This window comes from Protopterus annectens, chromosome 12.part0, assembly GCF_019279795.1.
Source record: "Protopterus annectens isolate FY-2018-M chromosome 12.part0, PAN1.0, whole genome shotgun sequence".
NCBI classification, from domain to species: Eukaryota; Metazoa; Chordata; order Ceratodontiformes; family Protopteridae; genus Protopterus; species Protopterus annectens.
The window spans coordinates 150425496-150447682 of record NC_056746.1 but is presented as its reverse complement, the minus strand read 5'-3'; the positions used below and the strand labels follow the sequence as shown (position 1 = coordinate 150447682).

At 43.3% G+C, this 22187-nt stretch overlaps 1 protein-coding gene across 1 annotated transcript in view; it reads left to right on the top strand.

Annotated features, from left to right (window-relative positions):
* Window positions 1–22187, top strand: part of RRN3 (RRN3 homolog, RNA polymerase I transcription factor) — a gene marked incomplete in the record, with an annotated part of 604791 nt that overhangs the window by 179462 nt on the left and 403142 nt on the right. Inside the window, 1 exon segment of the mRNA XM_044089174.1 lies at window positions 2934–3032. Within this exon segment, the coding sequence (XP_043945109.1) occupies window positions 2934–3032 (99 nt within the window).

Sequence of the window (22187 nt, the reverse complement as noted above, 5' to 3'; positions counted from 1 at the left end):
CGGGGGCCCCCCTTTATCTGCTCTCATAATTCTAATAGACTTATCAGACTGTAAACTTTTCAGTGCTGACAATTGAGACAAAGACATATTAAACCATTTCTTCTTGCAATCAGTAAGTAACATTTTATGCAGGTCATTTTCACATATTTTTAAAAAAATATGTAACGTGTTACACAGGGGTGGATTGAATAAGCTTTTCTTAGAAAGTAACTTTGTTAAAGTATTACTAACATCCTGTGATACGTCATCATCACTGTCAGAGTGAGCCTTAGAAAACATTAATTTTAAGTTAAGCTTTCTGGCATACAATCTTAGGTCCAGTAACAAAGAAGAAACTTCAGCTCGTTGAGCTGGAATGAAGGAGAACCCCATGTTTAGAATATGTAAAATGTCCTTGGAAAAAGTCTTGTCTGTGAGATTGAAAAATTCCGAAAAGGACTCAATTCGGGAGCTAGTTAACATGACAGGAAGCCGTGACACCGAGGTCTCAGAAGACAAGGATGACTAGTTCAAAGTAAATGATGCAGTTTTCATCTGGGGGAGACTATTCTCAATCCTTGGACTGATCAAATGACTTAGATCTGTTTGCTGTGGTATCCGAGTGGAGTTGCTCCTCAGCGTTCGAGTGGTCTGAAAGTCTTGAATCGGAGGTGTATATGTATATATATATATATATATATATATATATATATATATATATATATATATATATATATATATAGTGAAGTACCACAGGGTTCAGTTCTGGGTCCTCTCCTGTTTGGTATCTACTTCTCTGAAGTACAGGCTAACACATAAGGTCTTTGGCTAACGAAGTTCGTAGATAACTGCAAACTAGGAGCCATAATCGAAACTCCTAATGATGTGGACATCCTACAAAAGGGCCTCAATGAGACAGATGCCTGAGTTTCAAAGCCATGGCCTCAAGCTGAATTCCAAATAGTGCATTGTCTTCCCCTTTGGTAAAAACTCTGTACCCATTTGCTACTACATAGGTGGTAGTCTGCTTAACACCGAAAGTGTGATAAGAGACGTTGGGACACAGGTGGGGACAGTATTCTCTCCTTTGATAATCACATCACCACAGTAGTCAGGAAATCCTTCTAAGTGGCATACCTCATCACAAAAGGTTTCTCATCCAGGAAAAAAGAGGTCATTGTTCCCCTTTACTCATCACTCATTCGACCTGTTAGAGTACAACACCCCTTTTGATATGTACCTCACAAGGCATCTACAACAACTGGAAAGGCCCCACAGATACCTCACAAAGAGGATTACCTGCCTCAAGCAGATGCCCTACGCAGACAGTCTCAAAAAACTCCAGCTTTACTCTGTCACTTATCGTCTTTTCAGAAGGGATCTCTGCTTAACATACAAAGCTATGTCAAACCCAGAGCTGTTGGACATGCTCCACTTAAAGAAATCCCAATCCCTCCGAGCTACACCCTCTAGGGACCAAAACCTTGTCACCACAATAAAGAGAACATGCTGGAGGGATAGATTCCTGTCCCAGAGACTTCCCATACTCTGGAACAAACTATCTATCTATATCAAAGCTCCTCATTAGCACTCTTCAAGAAAAATCTTGATGACTGGATGGGAAATAGGAAATTCACCCCTGGGATCACCTCTGTGGCTTTGCTCGACAGGTGCACAGAAAAATAATTTTCTGGGGTGGTGAAAGCCAGGGTACCTTTTTGGCTAGGCTTGTATAGGCCCTAGGGCCGATAGCCTAGTACCTACCTATGAACCTATGAAAATTTAATGAAAATGAGCACTTAAAAAAAAAAAAACCAAAAACAAAAAAACTTTTGGCAGACTTTTCATGCCTCATCAATGGAGTCTATCCTTATTTTTGGCAAATAATAATCCTTATTAGGTTGATAGATCATTTCTCTCCCTCTGTAAAATATTTAATCTTAGGTGTACCCTTAAGTTTGACATTTCCCTTTGAAATATTGCATTTACAGGCACCTTTTATGAGTATTCACCAGAGAGGGTAAACCTGGGACTCTGTCTTAAAGTTGAGGAAGATGATGCTCCTTGTCCTGTCATATACAAATAATGTGTACGACCACACCCACCTTCCTTAGTTTCTGAGTTGTCTTGAAGCTGGCTGTAGACTAACCACTCCACACGTGAGAATAGTACTGCTGTGAATCGAGTATGGGTGTGTGAGAGTGTATGCTGGGGGTAGAACATGCAAATTGACAAATGTAGACATCAGGCAGGGTCACAGTGTGTGTCGTGTAGAAAGTTGTCTTAGTAATATGTGGGTAAAGCAAATTTTATTAGGTAAAATTTAAACTTGAGAAGGGTGCCTATGCAGCTTTTTAATACTGTACACTGGTGGATTAAAGGCGGTGCTTCTTCAGTTAACCCTCCCCCACTGTTGCTCCCTTTTTCAGTGTATTTAAGTAATATGCCAGCCTTAATACTGGGCATCTTGGGAGGTGGAGATTTGAGCCTTACTAAATTGGTATTGTGTGCACTTAGTCATTTTGTTCGTATTATGAGTCGAGGATGTAGAATGCATTTACTTGAACAACTGAAAAATCTGAATTGTGTTATACAATGAGATAGACACTGGCTATTAAAAATTGTGTCCTGGTAATGTTTTCAGTATTATGTTTAAATCCTATTTCTTGTTTTATGGGTTTGGATTCCCTGTTTGCTTTGCTGAATGTTTCCCTTCGGCTTTTTACATTATGGTACTTTACTGAAGAGGCTGGAGAGGTTGTTTTCTAATAACTCTTTGTAAAGCAACAGCTGTCTGTCTAGATCAGAGGTCTGTTCCCTGTGCAGTGTCTTACCCCTTCACCTATACACAATCCTTGTACAGTTTATTATTTATAGTCTGGTCAGTCTTGAAAGTCTGTGATTAGTTGGGTGATCTTGATGGCGCTTCTCCTTTTTGTTTCTGCCAACCACAGGTTAGTGCATCACGAAGTGATATTGAAGATGCTGAAGAATCTTCTGCCAGCCATAAAAATGGAGCTGATAAATCCACAGAGGAAGCACTTTTCAATATGGTAAGCTTCCAAGGCCTGCTTGTGTCTGTTAGGCACGGAGTATGTTATATAGAGGTTTAGTATTTACAGACATGTTTTGTCTCAACTTTTCGGTGTTGATTTTTTTTTTTTTACTGCTGTTCACAAATTGTATGCAGCATCAAAAATGTAACAAGCTGCAAGACTGATATATAAAAAATGTAATTATTACTTCAGTTAAAGATCTGGTCTCCCAGAAGTTTTCATTTAAGTTAAACTACATGTTTAGGCTTGATTTGCTGTACAATTTGGGCTATGGAATGGATGGAAATGGAAGTCCATTACTTGGGTGTAAGGGTCAGCTTATATGATTTGGGCTATGGAATGGATGGAAATGGTGTAAGGGTCAGCTTATATGATTAGGGCTATGGAATGGATGGAAATGGAGGTCCATTACTTGGTTGTAAGGGTCAGCTTATACGATTTGGGCTATGGAATGGATGGAAATGAAGTCCATTACTTGGTTGTAAGGGTCAGCTTATATGATTTGGGCTATGGAATGGATGGAAATGGAAGTCCATTACTTGGGTGTAAGGGTCAGCTTATATGATTTGGGCTATGGAATGGATGGAAGTGGAACTCCATTACTTGGGTGTAAGGGTCAGCTTATAGGGATACCTGGGTATTTTATCATGTTTAGTACAATGACATGAAGGGAAATAGCACACTGTTTGAGGAAAAAGAGGTTTGGGAAGTGAAGTGACTGGATTACAGACAGACTTAAGACTGTAGCGGTTATAAATGAGAAAGGGGGCACACAGGAGTAGTGACAACTGTGAGAAGGCTACCAAAAAACTCCACAAAAGTCATATGGAAAGCCAAAGAAGCTGTAGAAGTTAAATAGCCAATGAAATGAGAGGTGAAGAGGAGAACATTGAGATGCTGGGAAACCACCAGGTCTGTAGTATAAAGGGCTATAGCCGTTCTACCTAGCTGGCACAGGAAAAGGGGTTGAACAGCAAGTGCTAGTTTGCCCAGCTTGGGAAGGAGTGGTTACAGCCAGTCCATGGATAGGACTATAACTTATGACTTCTGCACTCGCCTGTTCGACATGTAGCTCTACAAACGAGGGGTGCTTAGTTGTGGATGTTCCTGTAGTTGTGTATGATTACGCCTTGTATTTCATGCATAATGTGGATATCATAGCCATGGCATGGGGTACATGGGTCTAAGATATTGCTCTTGGATGTGAACACTGGAGACTTGATAGTTATATGGGCCTAAGGACCCAAAAATAGATTCCGTGAGGGGAAACGGATGAAACTGAAGTGATATTAAATTCTTGTTGGAGTTTTGAGTGCTTGAGACCAGACAGAAATATGCGTGAATTTTTCACTTTGATATTTTCAGAGGAATGGTAGTGTAGGTTTCTAGCACATGAACACAACGAGGGTAGAGATGGGTTCATATAGACAGTAAATATAGAGGAGAAACTCAGGGGGCTTCAGAGAGAGCGAGAAGGCACAAGTGTCCAAACAAGCCACTTGCAAAGATGTTGAAAGTCTTGACCCTGTGCAATTTTTAGCTTACGCAGTATCTCCTTGCAGACTGGAGTGATGCCACGTGATTATAAGGTAAATATTTTACTTCTGTAGCATAAAGGTGTATTTGGAAACAAATGGAAATTGCATCACTGTTAGGCTTACTTCCATCCCAGATTAGGCTATGGAAAAGGTTCTGCATTATAGGCTGGTGCAGATCTGCGATGGTGTCTGGCGAGATGGACAGCATACTGCCTTCCTGCAGCATAAGACTTGCTGATCCAGATTGATCCAGATGTTCTTCGTCTACCATTGCTGCAGTCCTGACATATGGGTATTCCGCTGTCCACCATCGGCCCGAATACCAAAGGGCTAGAATCTGGCGTCGGTCATGGCGCTCGAGGCTGACATCAGTATGTGCCAGTACAAATGCGCATGACCGACGCCATACCCTCAGTCTTTCTTGCCGCGTGGTCCTAAGCAGAAGCAGTGTTTGCAAGTGCCGTTCGGCTTTCTGGAATTGTCGGTTTTCGAAGTTTCAGACCGAGACCAAGCTGGGCTGGTACCCGTGGGGACACTTTTGTCTTTCTTGCCTCAGTATTACCGGCTGTCAGAAAAAGTTAATAACTGTATTTCTTGTGGGAAACAGATTCCTCATAGGGATTACCATTTACTCTGTATTCCTTGTTTGGGCCTGAGCACGGCGTTGTTGGGTGTCGCTTTGTGCTGCCTTTGATGAGCACTATTACACGCCGCTTGGACTGTGCTAGGCTAGTATTTGGTAAACGGTGCAATTATAACATGCCGCCGGATTCTCCGCCCAGTTCGCTAAAAAACGCAAGGAGTAATCCTTTGCGGTCCAAACAAGATGAGTCCATTGCGGACGCCGGTTCGGTAGAGCCACCGACTACTTCAACGGCTCCTTCTGACAGTTTAGCGAGTCTCAAGGGGAGCCTTTGCTACTTCAGGAAGTGGCTTCTCCTGTTGTAGGCCAGGCTGAAGGGGCTTCTCATGTCGGTGGTTCCCTCCCTCACAGAGTTTCTAGGCCTCCCCTTCTCATAGTAAAAGCCTTTCTAAATCTAATTCTGCCCCTGCTGGTGTCTGTCCACAGGGTCCAGCTCCTAGAAAGCACATGTTTAAGGTGGCGGAGGATTTGATTACTTTAATTAGGGGTTCTATGCCTCCCCCTGAGAAAAGGCCCAGGGTAGAGCCAGGGATAGAGGGTCTGGATCAGTCTTCCAATGACCCTGATTCTTCTGTGGAAGAGCTCCAGGATTTCCCTCCTACTCTGATTCAGAGGCTGAGGATTCTCCTCCTCTCGCCCCTCCTGAAGATTTTTCTTTTTCTGAAACCTTGCATTCCATGAGGGAGCATTTTAAATGGGAAGGCCAGGATTATTCTGATTCTCATAAAAGGCTTAGAGAATTCTTGTTTTTGCCTCAGCATAGGCCTTTGGCTATTCCCCCTGTATTGGATGTTGTTCAGGATGTATTTTCTGAGGCTTCTCTTAACCCTGACTCTCTGCCTCCTGACCCTGCTAAACCAGATAGATACTGCAGGGTACCGGAAGCTCACTAGTATTTATACAAGAGTCCTAGGGCTGACCCAGACACCATTACTCAAGGCCCCAAGGGTGTCAGGGCTGCTGTGGTTAAGAATCCAGTTCCTTTGGACATGGATGCTAGAGCTCTGGATAGGTGGGGTAAGAAGTTGTATACCTCTTCCACTTTAGCTATGAGTGCTTTACATTGTCAAAATTATTTGCTGGGCCAATTGAAATGTAAAGTTGATGCTTTATCTGAAGGTATTGAATGTAAAGAGCTTCAGGATTTAGTGCATGTTTCAGGCCAAGTTGGTAAGCGTTCTTTGCAATGTGGTTTTGATGCTTTACAGGCTTCTTCCAGGGTGGCTGCTACTAGTTTAGTTCTTCGCAGGCATGCCTGGTTAAAAGTTCAGACGTTGTCAGAGCATGTTAAGGCTCGGATTATGGATGCTCCTTTGCAGTCTGATGTTCTTTTGGCCCTCCGGTTGAATCAGTTTTGAAATAATGGAGGAAAAAGCTAAGTCTATGCAGACAGTTAAGGATTGTTTACAGGTTCAGCCCCCTAAGTTCAGTAGGAATTGGCCTGCTAAAGGGTGGTCTTTTCCCTCTTCAGATTATCAGTCTAGGGGCAGGTCTAGGCGAGGTAGGGGTAGAGCTTCCTCTCAGGGCCCTGCTACTCCTAGGACTTTGGGTTCTTTTACCCCTTCTGCTGGGGAGGGCAGGGGTCAGTCCTTTCGGAAACAAACTCAATGACCTGCGTCTTCAGCTGTCGGACTCTGCCATGCTGGCAGTTCCTCTAGGAGGAAAACTGGGACTTTTTGCAAAGTATTGGCATTTGGTTACCCAGGACAATGGGTATTGGACATTGTAAATCGAGGCTACAAATTTTATTTCCACACTTTCCCTCCTTTCAAAGGTATGCCAGATGTGCCTCATCAGCAAAGACTGGAAGCACAGGCAAAAAAAAAAAAAAAAAAAAAAAAAAAAAAAAAAAAAAAAATTTTCTTCTCTGCTTCAGTGGAGGGCAATACAGGAAGTACCTTCTGCTGAAAGAGACACAGGGTTTTATTCCCGTCTTTTCTTAGTGCCAAAGAAAGTAAATACTTGGAGACCAATTCTGGATTTGTCCATTCTAAACACCTTTTTGGAAATTCCAAAGTTCAAGATGTTAATGTTGCAGCAGTTGCTGCCTATGCTGGGCAGGGCTCATTGGATGGTAACTCTGGATCTCACAGAGGCCTATCTTCACATTCCTATCGGGCCCAGTTCCAGGAAGTTCCTGAGATTTCGGAATGGGAATTTGCATTATCAGTTCTCTGCATTGCCCTTTGGCTTGTCTACTGCTTCAGGGTATTCACAAAAGTCCTGGCTCCAGTAATTGCTTTTTCAGACTACAAGGAATTCAAATTTATCCTTATCTGGACGACTGTTTGTTTCTGGCTCAAGGCAAGCAAGAACTTCTTCAACATCTTCACTATGTAATGACAGTTTTAAGATGCCTAGGGTATTCTGTGAACGAAATAAAGTCCAGTCTAGTACCCTCACAAGAGATGTGTTTTCTGGGTGTGAGACTGAATACAGCAACCCAGATGGCATTTCTTACCCTGGACAAACAAAGACATCTTCATCAATACTTCCAACAGCTTTCAGTAATGTCCAGGCTGACTGCAAGGACAGTCCTTCAAGCCTTAGGGTTCATGGCATCTTGTATTCTAGTGCTTCCCAATGCCAAACTGCATATGAGGAAGTTACAATGGTATCTCAAAAGCGTGTGGACTCAACACAGCCACGATTTGGACACTGTCATTCAGATTCTCCCTTGCATACAAAAGAATTTCTGTGGTGGGCTCAGGAATGTCACCTAAACAAGGGACTCTCTGTGACCCAGCCAGAGGCATGTCAGATATTAACGACAGACGCCTCGGAGTCGGCCTGGGGAGCTCATCTCGAAGGAAAATGGATTCAAGACCTTTGGCCCCAGAGCTACTTCATTTACATATCAACATGAAAGAGATGCTGGCAGTTCAATTTGCTTTGGAAGCATTCAAGAGCCTACTTCAATCAGGACTGGTGTTGATTCGAACAGACAACACAACAGTCATGTGGTACATCAACAAGCAAGGGGGAACCCATTCTTATTCATTGTGCAGACAAGCAATGCTAGTATGGGAAACTGCTTTAAAACTGCACATCACTCTTCGAGCACAGTTTCTGCCAGGAGCACAAAATTCTTTAGCAGATGTTCTGAGCAGACAGATTGTGGATCCTCGCGAATGGAAGTTGGATCATCAGGTGTTTCTGCAGTTGGCCATGGCTTGGGGAACTCCAGACATAGATCTGTTCGCTTCTCCTCTGACTTATCAACTGCCAAAGTTTTGCACAAGGCTGTTTCATCCGAAAGCCTGGAAAATAGATGCACTATCCTTCAGCTGGAGAAACCTGCATGTGTATGCCTTTCCTCCTTTGCCTCTTCTTCCAAAGGTATTGTTGAAAGTCAGGAGGGAAATGCCTCGCATGACTCTGATAGCACCAGTTTGGCCTCGACAATATTGGTACCCTCTCTTAAGGAGTTTAATTCATGGGACACCTTGGCCATTACCACAGTTTCCTCACTTATTGACTCAGGAGGACAATCATTTTCTCAATATCAGGGTGCAATCTCTTTACCTGACAGCCTGGAGAATTCAGTTTTGAGGAAGGAAGGCCTGCAGCTTCCACAACAAGTTTTGGATGTTCTTTGGGAGCCGGGCCCTACTACTCGGAAAGTTTATGCTGATAAATGGAAGAGATTTTTCTTTGGAGTGCAGCTCACGGCTTTGATGTTAAATTGCCTAACTTGAGTTGTATTTTGCAATATTTGACTGTTTTGTTAGACAAGGGATTGTCTTTCTCTTCTGTTAAAGTGCATGCTGCAGCTATTTCTGCTCACTATGAATGTGACCCTCCTTTGTTTTCTCATCCATTGGTTAAACAGTTTCTTAGAGGGGCAAAGAATATAAGACCCCCGAGAAGAGCTCCCACTCCAGCCTGGGATCTTAATTTTGTTTTGGAGAAGCTGACTCTGCCTCCATTTGCACCTGCAGCTACAGCTGAGTTGAAGTTGTTGTCTTGGAAGACTGCTTTTTTGTTGGCTGTTACTTCTACTCGTAGGGTCTCTGAATTACAGGCCCTCATGGCAGTAGAACCATTTCTGATTTTTCACAATGACAGAGTTTCCTTACGTACTAATCCTACTTTTATGCCTAAAGTAATTTCATATGTGGCACTGAACCAATCTATACATTTGCCTACTTTTTCTGCTGACCCCCAAAATAAAGGGGTGAAAGTTTTGCATTCTTTGGATGTGCATAGGCATTTAAGATATTATTTGAGCAGAACCACAGAGTTCAGAAGATCTCAACAGTTGTTTGTTTCTTTTGCTTTGACTTCACAAGGGAAAGCTGTTTCAAAACACACTATCTCCAAGTGGATTGGCCATTGTATTGCTTTTGTTATTCTCATCATGGGAAAGATGTTCCTGCTGGGATCAGGCCTCACTCTACTAGGGCTACGGCCACCTCTACTGCTTTTTGAGAGGGGTAGCTGCTAAGGACATTTTGGAGGCAGCTACTTGGAGTTCTGTACATACATATACTGAGCATTATCATTTACCTCTTTATTCTAGGTCTAGGGCTGGGTTTGCCACTGCTATTCTACAGGGCATGTTAGCAGCTCCTAATTCTATTTAGTTGGCCATCCTCTCTGTTTCCGTTGCTCTGGGATTCTACCCATATGTCAGGACTGCAGCAATGGTAGACGAAGAACATAGTACAGTTTTGTACCTACCATAAATGTAGATGTTCGAGGATATCCATTGCTGCAGTCCAAGTTTCTCCCTCCTACCCCTTATTTAGGTTTGGGTTTTGGGTGGTGTTTTTTGCATTCTGACGTCTGAGGCAAGAAAGACTGAGGGTATGGCGTCGGTCATGCGCATTTGTACTGGCACATACTGATGTCAGCCTCGAGCGCCATGACCGACGCCAGATTCTAGCCCTTTGGTATTCGGGCCGATGGTGGACAGCGGAATACCCATATGTCAGGACTGCAGCAATGGATATCCTCGAACATCTACATTTATGGTAGGTACAAAACTGTACTTTCTGCCATTCAGACCTCAGTGTGACCAGAAGTCACCCTGTGAATCCATTTTACTTGGACTTCCAGTCCTCTGATGCACAGTCTCTGATGCATTGGTGGGGGAAGTTAAAGGTGTGAGAATCGGGCCTGGAATGAGGAAGTGTACAATAATTCGATTAGCTGGCTGAATGGAGGAAGTCAGCATGTGGAATGCTGCAGTTTAATTGTTAAGACTGATCCCAATTAATTTATGTGCATCTGATGGTTCACTACAGTTAAGATGCAAGACTGTTCTCTAGCTGCAGCATATTGAAGCTCTTAGACCAAATGACATTTCTGCAGTGAGATACATTTTGACTTGCAGTATGAAGGGTTAGGGGCTAACAGTTAGTGGTGGGAAAAAAGTGGTGCTGGGTTGTACACTTTAGACACTGTAGGAGAAACAACATGCATGCTGACATGAGCAGCCTTAGGGGAAGAAAAGGGTTCTAGGAGTTGCAGTTCCCAGTAGAGTGAATCATTCATGGTTGTGTGAAATGGCAGTGGCAGAGGTTTACAAGGTACTAGAATGTATAGTTAGACGAATGGACTTGGGATACCAATGCTGAGGTCATGCTCTTGTTTTATATCAGATATTAGTAAGGCTGCATGTGGTGCCATCTCTGTCATTTTTACTGTTGTAAATAGATGAGCTGTACACAGAAGCAAAATGCACAACGGAGGATTCCCAAAATAGTCCGATTGGGGAGCCGAGTGTGACAAGTTTTAAGTGTGCATATGCACGCTGGAAAAAGGAGAGGAGCATATAGACACAGATCATTGTCAGAACAAGTGGGGATGAGTAGAATTAGAGGAAAAACATCCTGGTTATTCAGGACCCCATTGTTTATAAAACAAATACACGTCTCACAGGACTTTGCAAAGAGTTTGATAGTATCATGCCTACCTAGCACTCAAATTTGGTATGTTTTAACCATGTTAGAGAATTAAGGGTAGTTAAACATGGTGATTGTTTATATTAGAACAAACTTTCTGTGAAGGTCCTCCCTCTTACATATGCAGACAGATATAGTGGGATTATCAAACATTGCAGCAAACATGAGAAAATGTAATCTTATTATCAAAACCTTGCATCAGATTAAGTTTTGGCATTCCGGTAGTAGCTGAGGACATGATATCATGGATAAGGGTGTTCATTGCCTGTCTGTGTATACTGCTATCATTGTAGTAGAAATGTATACAACAAAAGTGCCCTCTGAATAAAAGTTTTATTGAAATTACACAGCTCCACCTATTCTCCGCTTAGACTGAGATGTGGACACAACCAGACTGCTTTGCTCTCATTTGGCTTCACCATTTTGTATGCAGGAATAGAGGTATTGATCAGGAAATTTTCTTTTGGTTTCTTTTTTTAAGTACATTTTCAAAGTCATTCATTCTGCAATACCTGCTTTTGTCATATTCAGGGCCTGTGGGGTTTTAGAGCCTGCCTTGACACTTAGAGGACTTAAGGAAGAGAACTAATCATGAATGGGGCACCATTCTGTCAAAAGGCATGCACACGCATTTCTGGCATACACATGGATTCCATACCCCACGTCCTCCTCTGTCTACACACGCATCACACATTCCATACCCCACGTCCCCTCCTCTCTCTCTACACACGCATCACACATTCCATACCCCACGTCCCCTCCTCTCTCTACTTACACATCACACATTCCATATCTCACGTCCCCCAGTCTCTACACACGCATCACATATTCCATACCCCACGTCCCCCAGTCTCTACGCACGCATCACATATTCCATACCCCACGTCCCCCTCTCTCTACACGTGCATCACACATTCCATACCTCACGTCCCCCTCTCTCTACATGCGCATTCCATACCCCACGTCCCCCTCTCTCTACACGCGCATTCCATACCCTACGTCTCCCTCCCTCTCCACGCGCATTCCATACCCCACGTCCCCCTCTCTCTCTCCACGCACAATCCATACCCCACGTCCCCCCCCCTACACACGCATTCCATACCTCACATCCCCCATTTGTACACTCCTGCATTTGAGGCTTTCCATTCCACCTGCAGCATGTCCTAGGGATTTATCCGGAAATGGAACACCCTGCAAAAATGCACGTGGACAAAGTGTGACTATACAGATGTTAAACAAGAAGCTCAAAAAAAAGAACCCTTTAAAATGCACAAAATAGAATTAAAAAAAAAAAAAAAAAAAGCTTGAAACAAATTAAGTAACTCAAGTAGGTGCTGTCTGAAAGCTTAGCACCTTAATATCATTGCAGCTATTTCTGAAAACTTTGTCTGAAACTGATTTAAAGGCATCTAGGCTGCAACTTGCTTTAATGAATTATGGTAACAAGTTTCAGTTTTCAGCTAGTCTTACACAGAACTGTTATTTTGATCCTGTTAAAATATTACTTGGTTCAGTTTGAGACTTGGGTGTTTCCTATTCTTTTGAAGTCCCAGTCAGTCAAATAACTAGCCATTATATGCGTTCTAGTGGTTTTAAGGTGTTTTTTTTTTCTAAAAGCTAAAGTCTCAATAATAAAATAGGTGATTTAGAAGATTTTTGGTACTTGGTTATCTGTACAACTACCGATACCCATTTAAAAGTTCCATAATGTGCATCCCAAATTCCAGTATATACTTTTCATTGCTGTAGATAGAAATATAGTTAACACCTCATAAATATTGCTGGCAGTGCATACATGTTTGTAAAAGAAAAGCCTTAAAGAAAGAAGAAAAAATCGGGTCTAGTAATTGTTCACACAGTGACAAATATTAGTATTAATGAATACGATAAACAGAACTGTTTATGTATGAACCCTAGCATCAGAAGTTCCTTCACCAAGGTTCAAGGTGTGCAGATCAATGAAGATTGCACTGTTTTTATTTGGGGGTGGATTTTGATTGCCTTGACAGTGACTGTAAATAAGTCAAAACAAATAAATATGGCCAAATATTAATCAACACATTTGAAGTAGTGTGAAATGATGCAAGTAGTAATTATATATTTGATCCCACACTGACAAAACCTAAACTTCACCAGGGGTGGCCTGCACCTGTTCCCTTGGATAAACTGTTGTCCTCTCCTGTATTGCCTTTTTAGACAATAACATATTGACAAATCTTCCAACATAGCAAAATTTACCCAAGGAAATTTAAAGGTGTTACTGTTCAATGCCACACGTCTTAACAAGAAGCTGCACTCCCTGCCAGCCTTCCTCACCATAGAGAATGCAGATGTCTGTCTAATTACTGACACATGGTTTACAGCTGCAGAGAGTAGCACAGCAGTGCAAGGCTGAAGTGCCTTTCACACATTTAGACTGGTAACTGCACAGAGCCTGACTAAGGGTGGAGATGTCGCCATCTATGTAAATAACAAGCATACCTCTAGGTTGGTTAAACAGGGTGATGCACTGCCGATGTTCACCGTGTTACACTGCTGCAGTTATTACACTTTGGTTATCCTGCCGTCAGGTGGTTCCCCAGTCGGCCTGAGTTCCAAAGTCTTGGTCTGGCGTCAGTTACTGTCGCCTCCTCCCTGACGTCAGTGCGACAGGGGTATATAAGATGCAGCCGACACCATTTTCTTCAGTCTTTCTTGCTGTGCGGTGCCCGAAGCAAAAGCAGTTCGCAAGTGCCGATCGGCCGTTTCCTGAGATTTTCATTCCGAATCCAGAACCAAAGTCTTCTACAAAGCTAAGTACCCCGTTGGGGAAACTTTTTCTTGCCTCAGACCAATGTCAGTAAAAGCTAATAACTGTATTTCTTGTGGGAAGCAAATACCTCATAAGGATTTCCATTCCTATTGTATCCCATGCCTAGGCCCAGACCACGAGGTCACTGGTTGTCTGTTTTGTGCTAGGTTTAACAAGCGCACTATTAAACGTCGGTTTGATTTTGCCTGCCATTATTTTGGTAGAAAATTCAATTATACCATGCTGTCGGAACGTCCGACGACTGGAATACACAAAAAGCTCAAAGGCAAGGATAGGCATCCGAGGCCTAAAACTGACGATGAAGCCTCTTCTAGGCCAGTCGCCGGTTCTCCGGTTTTCAGCGAGGTGCCTTCGCAGCCCCTGACGACCGCTTCTGTAGAACCACAGGCCGCCTCTGACTCCCACGTGGAGATGGTTGGGCCTTCGGACACACAAGTTGTTCAGCCTACCGAGACTAACCTTTTAGAGGAATCTGGAGTAGCTGAGGAACCCACAGCTTCAGAGGGTGTCTTCAGACCTACTCAGTTAAGCATTAAACCCTCAGCAAAGTCTAAGCCTCCTTTAAAATCAAAGAAACAAATACAGCATTCTCCAAGACAGGCCCTCCATGCCTAAGAAACAAATGCTCAAAATGGCCGAAGACCTAATCCTCTGATCAGGGGGTCCCATCCCCCTCCTGATAAAAGGCCTAGACAGGATGCAGACTATGACTCATCCGACCAGGTGTCCATCTCTTCTGATTCATCCTCAGACCTAGGATATTCTTTCCCCCCTTATGAGGATTCTGATTCTGAGGAATCAGTTCCATCAGCCTCACCGCCTGAGGACTACTCCTTTGGGGAAACCCTACATACCATGAGGGAGCATTTCCACTGGGAAGGCCAGGATTACTCAGAATCCAAGAAAAGGCTCAGAGACTTCCTTTTATTACCTGAACACAGACCCCTTGCTATTTCGCCAGTGTTAGATATTGTGGATGATGTGTATACTGAATCCAGCTTAAATCCTGATTCCTTACCTCCAGCCCCTGCTAAACCTGACATACTGCAGAATCCCTGACTCACATAAATTGCTGTATCAAAGTCCTGTAGCTGACCCTGAGACTATTTCTCAGGGACCCAAAGGAGTTAAGGCCTCATCAGCCAAGAATCCAGTTCCCTCTGACAGAGATTCCAGAGCATTAGACAGATGGGGAAAGAAAGTATATACGTCTGCAACTTTAGCAATGAGAGCCTTAAATTGCCAGTTTCACATGCTAAAATATCAGCAATTTTTACTGTCTTAGTTAAACAGAAAATGCTTCCAGAATCAGATCCTCCTAATTTTAAAGAAATGTAGGATTTATTGCATGCAGCTGAACAAGTGGGAAAGCATGCTTTGCAATGTGGTTTTGATTCTCTAGAGGCCTCCTGCAGAGCAGCAGTTACAGGCTCTGTCATTAGAAGACATGCTTGATTAAAAGAACATACATTACCAGATCATGTTAAAGCAAAATTATTGCATGCACCTTTGCAGCAGGATGTGTTATTTGGAGTTAAGGCAGAAGAGGTATTAAAGAAAATGGAGGATAAGGCAAAATCTATGCAAACGGTGAAGGATTTCTTACAGATTCAGCCTCCTAGATTTAGCAGAAACTGGCCAACTAAGAATTGGTCCTTTCCAATTACAGACAGACCTCAAAGGGGAAGATACAGATGTCCAAGAGGTAGAGGTCAAACACAAGGTCCTTATAGGCCCCAACAATAGGTTGCATCAGGCCAGAAAGAAGGGGAAGACAGGCCCCAACCAAATAAAAAGCAGCTCCAATGACTTCCCACTATAGCTGAGAAACAAATCCCTCTTGGTGGCAGCCCCCTTGGGAGGAAAACTGGCACTCTTCTACCACAACTGGCAAATGATCACCAAAGACAAATGGGTTCTCAACATTGTATTTCAAGATTACAGGTTCCACTTTCAAACTCTGCCAAGGTTAAAAGGAATGCAAAATCTGCCACCGAATCAATGGGCAGAGGCTCAAAAACAAATTACAGCACTCATGGATATGAGAGCTATTCAAAAGGTACCATTACAGGAGCAAGGACAAGGATTTTACTCAAGACTCTTTCTGGTACCCAGAAAGGACAAAGCCTGGAGGCCCATTCTGGATCTTTCATCTCTAAACACTTACCTGGGTGTTCCGAAATTCAAAATGTTGACATTACAACAGCTTCTTCCCATGCTGGCTCGTGACTTTGGACCTCAAGGAGGCATACCTGCATGTCCCTATCAAACAAAACTGCAGAAGATAACTCAGATTCATAGCTGGTTCAATACACTACCAATTCTCTGCACTGCCCTTTGGCTTATCTACTGCGCCCAGGGTCTTCACAAAGTGCCTGGCACCAGTAATTGCATTTTGCAGACAGAAAGGAATTCAAATTTATCCGTACCTGGATGACTGCCTGATTCAAGCAGAGAGCAATAACATTCTTCTAGAGCATCTGGCATTTGTAAAAAAGTTAAGTTGTCTGGGGTACACAGTAAACGAAAAGAAATCAAAACTAGTGCCCTCACAAGAGATTATATTCCTGGGTACCAGCTTGAACACAACGGACCAGATGGCTATTCTCACGCCAGACAAGCAAGGACAACTGACTCAATACTTTCAGCTGATGGCAACAAAGACCCAGCTCCCTGCAAGAAAAATTCTGCAGGCCTTGGGTTACATGGCATCCTGCATACTACTAATTCCATATGCCAAACTGCATATGAGGAAACTACAATGGTACCTAAAGAATGTATGGTCTCAACACTGTCAAAGTTTGGAAACAGTTATACCGCTAATCCCTTGCCTTCAACAGGAGTTTCAATGGTGGGCTCAAGCTTGTCACCTCAACAAGGGACAGCCTTTTACACAGCCCACAGCCAGGCAAACACTGACAACAGATGCATCGGATTACTCCTGGGGAGCACACATGGCAGGCAAATGTATTCAGGGCACGTGGCCCGCAGAAAAAAGGCATCTTCACATCAATCAAAAAGAGATGCTAGCTGTACAAAATGCCCTTATAGCTTTCAAGGACGTGCTGCATCCAGGACAACTACTGATAGACAGACAACACCACAGTTATGTGGTACATAAACAAGCAAGGGGGCACTCACTCCTACCCCCTATGCAGACAAGCCATGACCTTGTGGAACACAGCTATAAACCTTCAAGTTCATCTGCAAGCACAATTCCTGCCAGGAGAGAAAAACACACTGGCAGACGACTTAAGCAGAAACATCATGGATTCCCACGAATGGGAATTTAATCCACAAATATTCAGAATGATAACACAGAAATGGTGGAGCCCGGATATAGATCTGTTTGCATCCCCAATAAACTGCCAGCTACAAAAATTCTGCACAAGGAGTTACCATCCACAAGCATGGAAAGTGGATGCCCTCTCATTCAGCTGGGAGAACCTACAAGTATACGCTTTCCCACCACTACCTCTCCTGCCAAAGGTACTCATAAAAGTCAGGCAAGAAGAGCCAAAGATGATCCTGATTGCACCAGACTGGCCACGCCAGCACTAGTACCCAATCTTAAGGAGCTTAGCACAAGAACCACCCTGGATTTTGCCTCAAATCCCACATCTGCTGACTCAGCACAACAATCAAATACTACACAGCCAGCTAAAGACCTTTAAACCTAGTTGCATGGAAGATTCCTTAGTCAAGCAAGCAATGCCTCTCTCCAAAGCTGTTATGGATGTCATTCTGGAAGCCAGAAGGCCAAGTACCAGGAAAGCCTATTCAGATAAATGGAAGAGATTCTGTGCCTGGAACCAAGCTCACAGCCTTGACCTTCTTGTCCCAAACATTCCTCAGATACTACAATACTTAACTGAGATGCTGGACAAAGGCCTCTCCTTCTCATCCATCAAGATCCGCGCCTCTGCCATCTCTGCTCATTACAACACGGATCCACCAATTTTCTCTAATCCTCTGTTAAAACAGTACCTCAGAGAGGCTAAAAACATAAGACCGCCCCGTAGAGCACCTACTCCAACTTGGGACCTCAGCTTTGTTTTGGAAAAACTAACTTTACCTCCTTTTGAGCCAGCTAACACAGCAGAATTAAAATATATCTCTTGGAAAACTGCTGTGCTCCTGGCAATAACATCAGCACAAAGAGTTTCAGAATTACAGGCACTAATGGTAGTGGAACCTTTCCTCATTTTCCACCAGGAGAGGGTGTCTTTAAGAACTAACCCTACGTTTATGCCAAAGATGATAGCCAGTGTGGCTCTAAACCAAACTATTCACCTGCCAACTTTTTATCCTAAACCACAGAATAAAGGGGAGAGACTACTGCACTCTTTGGACATTCACAGGCAGTTACACTTCTGCTTGGACAAAACCAAAGCTTTCAGAAAATCTGAGCAGTTATTGGTAGCATATGCTGCAGGAGCACAGGGAAAAGCTATTTCACAACAGACTATTTCAAAATGGATAGGACATTGTATACGTTTCTGCTACACATACCATGGAAAACCTGTACCTAGCAGCATTAGATCTCACTCCACCAGGGCAACAGCCACTTCAGCTGCCTACCTCAGGGGAGTACCTACCAAGGATATTTTGGAAGCAGCAACTTGGAGTTCTGTACATACCTTCACCAAGCATTACCATCTGCCTCTATACTCTAAATCCAGAGCTGGCTTCACCACTGCAGTGCTGCAGGGCCTTATAGCCACCCCTAATGCCTTATAGAACCAGCCACCCTACCTCAGCTTTGGGATTCTACCCAAGTGTAATGACTCAGCAGTGTAACACGATGAACATAGTACAGTTTTGTACCTACCATAAATGTAGATGTTCGAGTGCATACACTGCTGCAGTCCAGGTTACCCTCCCTCCTTCCCCTCTTACTGGCTGGGTACGTACCTATGTCTTCTACCCTTATTACCTATGGGGAGTATTTGCTGGTAGTTGTAAGTTATTTTTTGCTTTTCTTATGTATGTTTTATTAGCAATTGGAATTGCCTACCTATTTAGAGGCACCTGACATCTGGGGCAAGAAAAACTGAAGAAAATGGCGTTGGCTGCATCTTATATACCCCTGTTGCACTGACGTCAGGGAGGAGGCAACAGCAACCGACGCCGGACCAAGACTTTGAAACTCAGGCCAACTGGGGAAACGCCTGACGGCTGGATAACCCAAGTGTAATGACTGCAGCAGTGTATACACTCGAACATCTACATTTATGGTAGGTACAAAACTGTACTTTCCTCCACATCCAGATTACCATAGACAGTCTCATTCCATATCCCAGCAAGGTTATAGGTCACCCTCTGTCCTGTGAAACCCATAGCTCATAATTGGACCTATTGGAGACGCTCCCCACTCAACCAAATACCATACTCATGGGGAACTTTTAATTATCTCTCTCAACTGGGAATCCTACACTACCCCATATTAGTGCAGAGATTCCTAAAATTTGTAAACACAAATGCCCTGGACCAGGTAGTGCATACGGCTACTATAGGTGCAAACATATTGGACTTGGAAGTGGCAAATGGCGGGGGGGGGCATTCTCCCATAAGTGCCATGCCCTCTCTGGTAAGGTCAGACTACAAAGCAGTGTCCTTCGAATTAAGAATCAGTTCTGTAACCACAGCAAACCCAGTAACAGAGACTACTTCAGGCAAACTACCCTTTAAGTCATGACCTGTCAAAATTTCAAGCCCCTCCAAACCCAGATACCACAGCAGCCTCTGCAGAAGTATTTACGAAGGTCTATAGAACCATGTCAGTGAGTGCATAGAAGCTGCTGTGCCTATCAGAAGTAAGCCTAAAAGTATCTCAAAAAACAAACCATCCTGGTGGAATCCAAAGTTAAACAGGTTGTACAATAAAAGAAAAACAGTAGCTAAAATTAGGAAGTGAGCATCGAAAATATGATAAAAACTCTCTCTCATCAAACAGAATAAACATCAAATAGGACAAACGTCCAGCAAAGCGAATTTTGAGGTAGAGGGAGCATCTCAGTCCAAGGACAACCGTAAGGCCTTTAGCTGTGAATAAAAACCTCAAAGACAGCACATAAGTGTGCCAGACTGTTGGCAAATGGAGCCGCGCTCTCAGAATTGGAAGATATAGCAAGTCTTCTGCTGGACAAATTCAGCTCTTACTTTAGCCCAATCTCACCCCCACCTTCCCCACAGAAAATACTACCTAACGTAATCTTCCCAACTATCGTTAGGGATCTGGTCTAAGAAGCACTGTTAAAGCCAAGAATGCAGCTTCCATGGGTCCAGATAACATCCCAAGATGCTTCCTAAATAACCTGAAATTTGACCTGTCAGGGCCACGGGTGTCGCTATTTAATTAAAGCCTTTGCATGGGCTTCATGCCATGCAAATAGAAGACTGTAATGATCATCCCTCTGCACAAGGGCTGACCATCAACAGATCCTAGAAACTACAGACCCATTAGTCTCGTATGCAAAGCCATGGAAAGAATTGTTATGGAAATAATAAACAATGACTTGGAAAACATTCAGGCACTGAACCCAACCCAGTTTGCCTTTGTCAAAGGCAGGACATGCCTACTGAACCTGGTGGACTCCTTTGAGAAGGGTTGCCAAGGCAATGGATGAGGGCAAAATGGTGCATACTGCCTACTTCGACTTACCTAATGCATTTGATCCAACACCCCTCTGGCATTATGAGCAAACCTGTGTAATTAAGCATAAACCCCTGTATAACTTGCCTGATAGCCAGCTTGGTTCACAGACAGGACCCAGGAAGTTAGGATTGGAGAGACCACCTCCACATAGAGGCTGTTACCAGTGGAGCCCCCTATGCCTCTGTGCTTGATCTGCTCCTCTTTGGTATCAATTTTTCAGAAGTCAGGGCCAATGTAAAGGGCCTCTGGCTTGCTAAGTTTGCAGATTGCAAGCTTGTAGTAGTTATAGAAACCCTCAAGGTACTGAAATCTTATAGGAAGGTCTGGCACAGACAAATAATAAATACCACAGTAAAATAAAACACTGACACAGGACTCAAAGCAGTAGTCACAGCAGTTTAATTCCACCTTAGCGCTTCGGCACCAAGCTTTCAATGAGTATATATATTCATGCAGATTTCCAACAGTATGTTGTTCTTTCAGCTTTTCCAGGTTAGGGGTCCGCTAATCATTGGTAGTAGATTTTTACGGTGCTGAGGTGCCAGCTCGACACCCAACCTTCAACGAAGGCACACCCATTCTGCGCATGTCTTTCGAATGCCACTCAACTGCGGGGAGGACATGCAGACTGCACACACAAGGCGCTCCAGCCAAGAATCGAACAGAAGAACCTCTTGCTGTGAGGCAACAACGCTACTGCTGCACCACCGCGGCTAGATCTCCAACAGTATATATACATATAAAGTTCAGTTTAATCAAACAATCAATTAATTAAATAAAATACTAAGTCACATATTTCCAGTTTACTTCCTTATTTAACCCATGAGGTTCCAAAGTATTATATTTTAAAATGAAGAGAGTTTCTTTTTTCAACAGCATCTCTTTGATACATGAAACCTCTCCTAAGGAAACCTTTACTTTCTCCAGGATGCATACTTGTAAACAATCTGGTTTAGCATTGTGTGCACTGATGAAATGTTGTCCCAAAGGGCTATCTGTTTTACAGATGTTATGTGATCCTATCTCGCCTACATTCTGAATGATGGGTTCGGAGCCGATCCCTCGGCTCCGACTCGGCACGCTTATGCCAAAGAGCGAAGTCTCTTATTGGCTGAGCTTACTATATCCCAGGATGCACCACTACCAGTCCCCCAGATCTCGTTTGCCGCTTCCCTGCGAAGACGTGGTCTCGAGCTGGCTGGGCTGAGTAGCTTTTATTAACTACTTTTCTGTCAGTTTTTTGCTGTTTTTTGGTCACAAAAGCTGTTTTAACGGCTATCGCTCCTTTGTGTACGTTTGGATTGTGAAAATTGTTGTGTGTGATTGGGTTGAGTTTGTTTTCGGCCCCCCTTACATACAGGGCCTTCCCGGTCAACCTTTGAAAACTTTTCAGGGTCTCAAGTCTTTAGTAGTTTAGAGTTCCCTGTCATTTACAGGTAGTGTTTGTGTTAAACTATAACTGTAAGCTTAGATTTATCACAAGCGAATCTATATCTATATCTATATAGTTGTTTAATTTCCTGTCAAAAAGTTGTTTAACATCATGTCTCAAACCCCTAGGCCTTCGGGTTTTAAAAAATGTTCGAAATGTG